The 11,326-nt window shown below is 36.9% G+C and overlaps 1 protein-coding gene across 1 annotated transcript in view; it reads left to right on the top strand.

Moving 5' to 3' along the window:
- Positions 1–716: 716 nt before the first annotated feature.
- LOC124254250 (calcium-transporting ATPase type 2C member 1-like) overlaps positions 717–11,326 on the top strand; it is a 45,738-nt gene continuing 35,128 nt past the window's right edge. The window contains exon 1 of the mRNA XM_046688165.1: positions 717–867. Coding sequence (XP_046544121.1) covers positions 787–867 — 81 coding nt within the window. The 5' untranslated portion in view covers positions 717–786. The remainder of the gene's footprint in view (positions 868–11,326) is intronic.

The following is an 11,326-nucleotide window of genomic DNA, read 5'->3' as shown; positions in this document are numbered from 1 at the left end:
GGTGCTTTGTATCATCATCATAATAAAAAAATATATATATAAAAACAGTAACAAAATAGCAATAATAACGATGAAGATGGTAACAAAAGAAATTACAACGACGACGACGATGATGATGATGGTGATGACAAGGGTGAACAGAATCAATATGATCACAGAAATAATAACATTACTTCTACTGAGTGAGTGAATTTAGTTTTACGCCGCACTCAGCAATATTTCAGATAATATCGCCACTTATGACAAGCATGGGTTACTGAAGATCAATTCTAACCCGGATCTTCACGGGTATACTAGCGATGATGATGATGATGATGATGATGATGATGTGGATGATGTGAACGAGTGTGAAAAGAAACAATACGACTACAACTATACTATAAACACTACTACTGTTGATAATTTAAACTAGAGACAGCACTATAGTGTCACAACACATTAATGAAACATCCATCGAAACAGAAACCAGGCGTCATCACAGTTTCCATGCGTCATTTATGAAGCTGTGGGGCATACAGCCTCTTGCCAGTGGTTGTACGAATCGACCTTTCAGACTTAAAAAGTATAAATATCAAATAACATAATGAAATAAAATGAAAAGAGCGGAGCCCAGAACCCAGCAAGTCGAAATCATGTACACGTCGCTTCAAATCGCCAGACGTCACGATATAGTTTCGTAAGCTAAAATTAGTTGTATGGTAAATAGAGGGCAGCACTGTCGTAATGGCTGCCACACGAAAACAACATTTGTGACAGTAGCCAAGATGATGTTTAAAAGCGATAGACATGCCTGTTAATAATGCAACAGTGAATGAAGATACAAATATTGACAATAACAGTAAAAATGGGATATCAAAGTCACTGACAGTAAGTCACATTATGATGTTGTTCTCTTCTGCTCATCATTACCCAGCTGGCAATCTCGTCTTTTCAGGATTCTAGCCACGAGTCATTCTAGGATTAGTTCAAAATATGTTGGCTCCAGACTTGAAATTGATCGTGTGTTTTAGTTCCATTTATCTACATTCACGTGATATATGTATTAATTATCAAATAGTATTTTAAAGACCATCCTGTATTACATCAAACCCATTTAGTCGGTCACCCGGTGGTAAAGCCAACAGATTGTTCAGTTTTCGTTCAGTACACTTTTCTTTGGTCAGTTGTTTCAGGCCCATATTCTCATAATACTATTGATATAACCATACACTATAACATGATAACTACATACCAATACAATATCCAGACACAAACATATCAATTGTGTCCATAAATTTACATGTCCAGTTGTTGGGAGCAAAGTGGTTAGATTTTTTTCACTAGTCCTCAAAGATTATCTGCTCCTGGGCTGCTCACCATGCTCACTGTCATTAGTTTTTGTGTTTTTGGTCAACCATGTTCCCCAACTTTAATTAGGTTGTGTCGATAACACAGACATTTTAAATACTCAGATGATGACTTTTTAAAGGCAAAACTTTAATATATATGGAGGATTGAGGATAATGGTAAATGTGGTAGTCCACAAAGAACATTCTCTTTTCCTTCCTGAATTGTGGTGGCAATAGACCAGCAGATTGCAAAATGAACTATGAATGATGAACCATCATAAAGTGAAGCAGCCATTTGTATTTGCAGATAATCTGTCAGTTAAATTTATGACCTGCAGATTGTTAGTGTTCCAACAAACCGATGCTGTTTAAAATATGTGTGTACATGATATGAATAGTAACGATTGAAAAGTTGGACATAAGTGATGGGCACTCACAAAGATTACGGGTATTCGTAATGTCTCCAGACGTTCAGCTTTTGACACTAATGAATGATCTTGATGCCATCTTGCACGCTTTTCCCATTCATACTCAACAAGAATCAGAGTGTTGATGAATGAGATGATATGGCATGATCTTAAAATGGCTCCCAGTGTCAAATGTTGAATTCACAATTACGCATAAATGTGCATGATTGCTAAAGATGCTCCATGGTAGATATTGTTTGGACTGTCCATGTTTGAATGTTTGCAGCATCCGTATTTATATATTTAAAAAACTGCTTTCCTTGCCTAATTATTAAATAAAATAAAAAATTAACATATTCATAAGTTGTAATCCATGCAGCTCCATAAATTTAATTGTAAGAGAAATAAAAAAAATGTAATGAAAATATATGTGCTTCCATAAACTAGTGCCGTCTGTACAAGGCTCTGCCACAGATAGTATTTGTTAGCTTGTCTATTTCACCACACGTTCTTCTTACCGAGTCACTTTCTCAGTTCGATACTTTTAAGGTCACATGCAACGTGAAACACAACTTTGCAGATTCTGATACCTTCTCGGTATGGACTTACCGAAACAAAGCGCCAAAATGCAAATTCAACTTATAAAGTTGAAAAATAACGTGATGAAAAAAAACCGCGAAATCGGAGTTCAAACGTTTCACTAATTTTCCCCAGACTTTTCTGGGGAATACTGGTTTCAACAGCTGGGCTGCGCCATAGCACGTGCGCGCAGTGAAATAGGTTCGCAACAACTTGGAAGCGGGCTGTCTGGTGAATACTCTGTGAAGGCTTTGGTGTGAGCTATTTTCCTAATGTTTTGATGATATCTCACAGGCGCGAGCTTTTTGTATGTTATGACAGTAAATAAACTGTTTATATAATTTCATTTGTCTATTTCACCACACGCTCTTCTTACCGAAGTCACTTTCTCAGTTCGATACTTAAAAGCAATGTCATTATTTAGCGTTGACAGAATTTCTAACTGTGATATAGATATGTCGTTGTCACAGACAAAACTCAATGTCTGTTTTATTGACACCTATGTGAAGTATGTGTCTGCCTGCCTGTCTGCTAATGACAATATTCAATACACAACTGCGATCACTGACCACATGCAATTTGAACTTAACACCAATCAGGCTATACACCATAAACAAAACGCATTGATTTATGGCCCGAGTTCGTCTCTGTCACATTATGTAATTACACAGACAGGCAGGTGTGATACTTGAACACATGACATGTTATGATGTCTGTTGATTGCAAAATGTTATACACAAAAAATGAGCATGTATTTACAAAACCCAACTTTCTATATATACACACACAATGACCCGTGAAGGCGGCATCTGCTAATGAACCAACTGTTACACTTGAGTGCACACCCACCCGCTTCTGACTGGGTTCGTATCCCGGCTGCTTCGTTTCGAGGGAGGTAAACCCAAGTACAAAATATTGCACTTTTGATTTGCGATTATACGCTTATAATTTTGTTTATTTGTTTTTTCATAATCAGCAATGCATATTATATGTCATGAAGAAGTGATAATAGTGTTTTTGAATTATGTTTGATTTTTTGGTTGCATGTGACCTTTAAAAGCAATGTCACTATTTTAGCGTTGACAGAATTTCAAACTGTGATATAGATATGTCGTCACAGACAAAACTCAATGTCTGTTTTATTGACACCTATGTGTCTGCCTGCCTGTTTGCTAATGACCATATTCAATACACAACTGCGATCACTGACCACATGCAATTTGAACGTAACACCAATCAGGCTATACACCATAAACAAAATGCATTGATTTATGGCCCGAGTTCGGTCTCTGTCACATTATGTAATTACACAGACAAGCAGGTGTGATACTTGTACATGACATGTTATGATGTCTGTTGATTGCAAAATGTTATACACAAAAAATGAGCATGTATTTACAAACCCAACATCTCTATATATACACACACAATGACCCGTGAGGGCTTCTGCAAATGAACCAGCCGTTATACTTGAGAGGCACACACACACCCGCTTCTGACTGGGTTCGGTATCCCGGCTGCTTCGTTTCTTGGGAAGTAAACCCAAGTACACAATATTGCACTTTTGATTTGCGATTGTACGCTTATAATTTTGTTTATATGTTTTTTCATAACCAGCAATGTATATTATATGTCATGAATAAGTGATAATTGTGTTTTAATTATGTTTGATTTTTTGGTTGCATGTGACCTTTAAGCAAATATTGAAAAAGCTCAACAACACTGGGCTTGGTCAGTACTCAGTGAAAGCCTAAGAGGTGATAGACCACTGAGAGGAGCTAATGCACACTTATGTCAATATGATGACCCCAGCAACCTTGTTGCTAGGCTGATGTCACAGGGGAACGTTTTGCACTAATTCGGAATCTGAAACAGCACATGTAAAAAATCATCTCCTATGAAGGACAGTCTTTATATGTGTCACAAATAATTCTGTGGAAAAACATGTCAGTAGGCAGGAATAAAATGCAACTGATTGTAACATATTGCATGCACATTTTTTGTGGTGAAACTCCCTTTAAATGAAACAGAACTTGCTTTAAATTTATTTTATATAAATATATTTTCGTTTTGGGGTTGGGGTGGGGAGTTTTGCATTAACAGAATCCATTAGCTATTTCTGTGATTTAGTATACAAATTGCCAGTAAGAGACTGTAAACCACTACACCATATCTGGCTGAGTTTCATATACAGCTGTCGGTATGCATGGCATATACAAGCTGGAAATCCAGTTATTTCACACCTATCATCATGATAATACATTCTGTTTCTTGTGTCTCGATAAACAAATGATCTATATGTTTACGTAACCCAAATATCAGCTGTTGATATTTCTCTTCAAACTCAGCTTGTCAGCTGACAAGTGCTGATCTAATGTTACATGTACAGAAGAATTAGTTAAACAGTGATTTATATCAGAGAAATACTTGTCCAAGAGTCAATAGTAAATATCAGCAAAAATGTCTAAATTAGAATTAAGATGTTTCCAATTCATGTCGATGTATGTTATGTGATGGTTTTATTGTATTTCACTTATATCAGCAAAGGAAAAGATTTGATGCTAAGTTATACATTATTGAATGTATTATTACTGCTGGCTATTTATGTAGATCATAGAGAGTGATCATCATTACTAAATGTATATTGATTTTCAGTAAATATCGGAGAAGTGTGTTTGAGGAAAGATTAGAGTAATATCCTAAAGAAATTAACTTTTTTCACTTTACTTGTGAGTGGTGCCATTTTAATGGGTGGATTACTAACCAAAACATCTTCTTCTTAGTACAATTTAGAAGTGGTCCATGACTAACTAAGTTTTTGATATTGTGTGTTTAAATCGAAACTTTATTTCATCACAGTGCTTGATGTGAGATTCTATCAATAGCACATTTTTCATATCAATAATCTTTATAATTCTTCCAATGAATGATATTTCCTATGATCAATTCTTTTAGCCTGTCCTAATTATAATATGTAATTTTTAGGACCTCAAATGGAATTAATAACTTAAAAAAAGGAAATACAAAAAGCTCTCAGTTTTGAACCAAAAACATTACCAATTTGTTTGACAAGGCTTCTGAATTTAGAATCCCCTGTAAATCCCTGTTGCATAAGCCTAATGACTGTCCTTCCATCCTTGCTGAAATAACCACAGTTGATCTTTAACCATGTTCAGAATTTGGGGGATTGACTGCATGTAAGCATGTAAGGGTCCATTTGTTCTTGTGCTGATGTTCCCTTTGATCTAAGTCTTTTTCAAATTCCAGTTTAATTTTACCTTATACTTTCTTCACCCTTGGGCACCTTCACACTTCACATAGCCTCGGGGGGCATGCATGTTACTGATGCAATGTAAGGCTATAGTATCATCTGACACTACTATGTGCCATGTTGGTATGATTCATCAGCTGTGAAAAGTGGTCATCAGCTGTTCATGGTAACATATATCATATGTGAAATATACATTTGCTGTTACTATCATGTAATAACGTGAGTAATCCTGTCGACGTTGTTGCTGCTAAGTCAAAATTCAGTGAAGATTAGGGCAAGCATACACATGGAAGACAACACAATAGGATTAGATTCCAAAAATTGGAATAGTTTTTCAGTAGTTGCCTTGCATGTTCACTGTTAGACATGGAAGATAACAGAATAGGATTAGATTCCAAAAATTGGAATATTGTTTCAGTAGTTGCCCTGCATGTTCACTGTTAGACATGGAAGATAACAGAATAGGATTAGATTCCAAAAATTGGAATAGTGTTTCAGTAGTTGCCCTGCATGTTCACTGTTAGACATGGAAGACATAACACAATAGGATTAGATTCCAAAAATTGGAATAGTTTTTCAGTAGTTGCCCTGCATGTTCACTGTAAGACTTGCACAGATTTCTGTGGAAATGATTAATTTAAAAAATTGATTCCTTCAATTTGTAAATTATGAAAATAAGTTGTCTTTCATCCTCGATAATCTCCTGGGTATACGTTACGATCACCCTCCACTATTACCCTGGATGCATCCACGGCTTGGCCCGATAATTATATTAGCTCCCTTTGCTGGCTCCACATTCTCACAGTAGCCAATCAGCTAAGCCGCCGTTACATCCGAGCTTGCTAGTGTCAACAAAGATAGCAGTCACAGTCGCGAAGGTTTGTTCGCAGTGCCACTCATATTTTTGGGGAAATCATACAGAAAAATTGACAGATCTAAAACTTTAAAATATTTATATGAAAGAACTCCTTCTACCTCTTTCAGAGTACCTCTGCATCAATTGTGTTGTCAAGTTTAAACAGTTAGATAATTTAAGAAGCGAAAGTGAGTTGTGATTGGTTCGCTCAACTTCCCTCCGTAGACACCTGATTGGATAAAAAGCCAGCAAAGGGATGTAATGTAATTATCGGGGCCAAGCCGTGGATGCATCCAGGGTATAGCGGAGAGTGACAACTCAATTATCGAGGATGGTTATCTTTATACATGTTATGAAAGACCTGTGTCCTTGTCCTGTCCACTAATCTAGACTTGCCTATTCAGGAGGATAAGATCACTATTAACCATGCTCCAAGGCTCTACTGAATGCTAAGCCCATGGATGCACAATGTATAGTAATTCTATTCTTTAAAGAGGCAAGTCTAGATAAGCTGTCAACATGGTCACCAGTCTGTTATTTATATTTTTTCTGAAATTTTCATTTAACTATTAATTCTAATCTTAGAGGCTAGTCTAGATGACTATATGTTTATGGACTTATCCTTCAGTGGAGCCTTGTAACAAGGCTAGGTTGCCCTGCTGCTGGTTCGGGCTATGTAGCGCGGTCATCCACAGAGTGGTTGATGAAGCATAGGCAGGATGCTGCTATGGAAAGGTTGAGGTGTCATGACACACATACCTTGTGTAATATCATGAAACTCAGGTCCTGATGCTGTATATATTGGGATAGATAGTTTATGATGGTTTTACTTTAGAGGAAATTCTCCACATTCCATGTGGCCCGGCTGACAAGTGGCTGTAGCTCTCAAAGAGCTAATGTTTAAATCACACTCTGCTTTAAGTTAGGCTCTTCTTGTCATGTAGATGCCAGAAATGTTTTGTGTCGACTTGACATCACATGGCTCTTAGCATCATTTTCAGTAGGGTTAATACAGCTTATTGGACTTGAACATAATTTTACCACACTTGGGTTCCAGACTGGTGGCTGAAGTCGCAGACTGTTAGAGTTTAGTTCCATCATTGTCCATGAGAGTTAGTAAGGTTCTGGTACATGCAGCAGCAGCAGTTCCCAGGTCAGGCTAGTAAACTTTTTAAATATTTCTTTTTGAAAATTTAATTTCAAAATTGAATTATTTCTGGTTTATTATATGAGTAGTCCTATCAGGAACTGTATCAACATGATCAAGAGGTTTATAATCTTGTGCATCGTACTATTGAAAGGAGTGTCAGGTTTTATTATACTGGGACTCTCTATGATCGCGGCATGTGAAAACATCGGGAAAACAGAAACACCACGTCCCGCATCAGCTGTTTACATATGCAAATTACGTAAAAAACATTCATTGCACTTGAAAAAGTGATTTATTTCATTGGAATGTCATGTCTAATCGTAGAAATATTACAGTATTAATTTTTTCAGTAAGTTCCGGGACGTTTTGAAACACATATGACCCCTGCTGCCATTGCATCTTGCACAAATCAAAACTTACTTTGTCAAGAATAATCCTGCGACAACTATAAGATCATTTGCATATTGTCTGCCCTAAAACTATAACAGGATGTGACGTATTATGCAACTTCACCCTGCACATGGCGGCAAATTGTATGGTACGTTTTAAGACGGCAAAAAATATTTTGTTACGTCATTGTTACCTTGAATCAAAATGAATAGAAGTTTCAGATATTTTTGGTTAAAAAATGATATTACTAATCTGAATGAAATTCCTAAATAATTTTTAATATCAAAACTATCTAGGCTTGTTAGGTGTCTTAGTAAACGTTTGGCAGTGTCGTTTGCTTGTACCATGTGCCATAGTAAGAAAATAGCAATACCGCAGTAAAAGAGAGTTGCTTCAATTTCCGGGTCAAATGGGATTGCCACGATCATATCAAATGAGTTGTGACTGTGCCACATTATTTGTGACGGAAATGAAGATTAAACATCAGTCAACTGATAATATATATAAAATGCCAAATGTCAGTAGGTGTTCATAGTCCTGATGGCGACAACATCAATTACCGCGATAATAGAGGCCCCTGATAATGGTATTCAAGGTCTGAAACAGTTTTAAAAATTAAATGATTTTAATACTTGTGCAGTATGTTTAGACATGATAGACCCTAGACAAGTACGATTTTAACACCAATATTTGTGGCAACTGATCATCATGGTCATGCTCATTGTTTGTTTGTTGTTTAATGCTACACTCAGCAATATTCCAACTATATGACGATGATCTGTAAATAATTGAGTCTGGACCAGGCAGTTCAGTGGTTGACATCATAAATGTGGATGGGGAAAGGGAGTGGTTAAAGCATTTGCTCGTCACAATCAAGACCTGTGTTCAATGGGTACAATGTGTGAAGTCCATTTCTGGTGGATGCATCCACGGCTTGGCCCGATAATTATATTACCTCCCTTTGCTGGCTCCACATTCTCACAGTAGCCAATCAGCTAAGCCGCCGTTACATCCGAGCTTGCTAGTGTCAACAAAGATAGCAGTCTTGAGTCGCGAAGGTTTGTTCGCAGTGCCACTCATATTTTTGGGGAAATCATACAGAAAAATTGACAGATCTAAAACTTTAAAATATTTATATGAAAGAACTCCTTCTACCTCTTTCAGAGTACCTCTGCATCAATTGTGTTGTCAAGTTTAAACAGTTAGATAATTTAAGAAGCGAAAGTGAGTTGTGATTGGTTAAGCTCAACTTCCCTCCGCAGACACCTGATTGGATAAAAAGCCAGCAAAGGGATGTAATATAATTATCGGGCCAAGCCGTGGATGCATCCAGGGTATAGCGGAGAGTGACAACTCAATTATCGAGGATGGTTATCTTTATACATGTTATGAAAGACCTGTGTCCTTGTCCTGTCCACTAATCTAGACTTGCCTATTCAGGAGGATAAGATCACTATTAACCATGCTCCAAGGCTCTACTGAATGCTAAGCCCATGGATGCACAATGTATAGTAATTCTATTCTTTAAAGAGGCAAGTCTAGATAAGCTGTCAACATGGTCACCAGTCTGTTATTTTATATTTTTCTGAAATTTTCATTTAACTATTAATTCTAATCTTAGAGGCTAGTCTAGATGACTATATGTTTATGGACTTATCCTTCAGTGGAGCCTTGTAACAAGGCTAGGTTGCCCTGCTGCTGGTTCGGGCTATGTAGCGCGGTCATCCACAGAGTGGTTGATGAAGCATAGGCAGGATGCTGCTATGGAAAGGTTGAGGTGTCATGACACACATACCTTGTGTAATATCATGAAACTCAGGTCCTGATGCTGTATATATTGGGATAGATAGTTTATGATGGTTTTTACTTTTAGAGGAAATTCTCCACATTCCATGTGGCCCGGCTGACAAGTGGCTGTAGCTCTCAAAGAGCTAATGTTTAAATCACACTCTGCTTTAAGTTAGGCTCTTCTTGTCATGTAGATGCCAGAAATGTTTTGTGTCGACTTGACATCACATGGCTCTCAGCATCACTTTCAGTAGGGTTAATACAGCTTATTGGACTGAACATAATTTTACCACACTTGGGTTCCAGACTGGTGGCTGAAGTCGCAGACTGTTAGAGTTTAGTTCCATCATTGTCCATGAGAGTTAGTAAGGTTCTGGTACATGCAGCAGCAGCAGTTCCCAGGTCAGGCTAGTAAACTTTTTAAATATTTCTTTTTGAAAATTTAATTTCAAAATTGAATTATTTCTGGTTTATTATATGAGTAGTCCTATCAGGAACTGTATCAACATGATCAAGAGGTTTATAATCTTGTGCATCGTACTATTGAAAGGAGTGTCAGGTTTTATTATACTGGGACTCTCTATGATCGCGGCATGTGAAAACATCGGGAAAACAGAAACACCACGTCCCGCATCAGCTGTTTACATATGCAAATTACGTAAAAAACATTCATTGCACTTGAAAAAGTGATTTATTTCATTGGAATGTCATGTCTAATCGTAGAAATATTACAGTATTAATTTTTTCAGTAAGTTCTGGGACGTTTTGAAACACATATGACCCCTGCTGCCATTGCATCTTGCACAAATCAAAACTTACTTTGTCAAGAATAATCCTGCGACAACTATAAGATCATTTGCATATTGTCTGCCCTAAAACTATAACAGGATGTGACGTATTATGCAACTTCACCCTGCACATGGCGGCAAATTGTATGGTATGCGTTTTAAGGCGGCAAAAATATTTTGTTACGTCATTGTTACCTTGAATCAAAATGAATAGAAGTTTCAGATATTTTGGTTAAAAATGATATTACTAATCTGAATGAAATTCCTAAATAATTTTAATATCAAAACTATCTAGGCTTGTTAGGTGTCTTAGTAAACGTTTGGCAGTGTCGTTTGCTTGTACCATGTGCCATAGTAAGAAAATAGCAATACCGCAGTAAAAGAGAGTTGCTTCAATTTCCGGGTCAAATGGGATTGCCACGATCATATCAAATGAGTTGTGACTGTGCCACATTATTTGTGACGGAAATGAAGATTAAACATCAGTCAACTGATAATATATATAAAATGCCAAATGTCAGTAGGTGTTCATAGTCCTGATGGCGACAACATCAATTACCGCGATAATAGAGGCCCCCTGATAATGGTATTCAAGGTCTGAAACAGTTTTAAAAATTAAATGATTTTAATACTTGTGCAGTATGTTTAGACATGATAGACCCTAGACAAGTACGATTTTAACACCAATATTTGTGGCAACTGATCATCATGGTCATGCTCATTGTTTGTTTGTTGTTTAATGCTACACTCAGCAATATTCCAACTATAT

The sequence above is a fragment of the Haliotis rubra genome, unplaced genomic scaffold (assembly GCF_003918875.1).
Source record: "Haliotis rubra isolate DU_JTF1 unplaced genomic scaffold, ASM391887v1 Scf57, whole genome shotgun sequence".
In the NCBI taxonomy this organism is placed as follows: Eukaryota; Metazoa; Mollusca; class Gastropoda; order Lepetellida; family Haliotidae; genus Haliotis; species Haliotis rubra.
The sequence above is the reverse complement of the archived record's forward strand: the minus strand, read 5'-3'. Positions and strand labels throughout refer to the sequence as shown.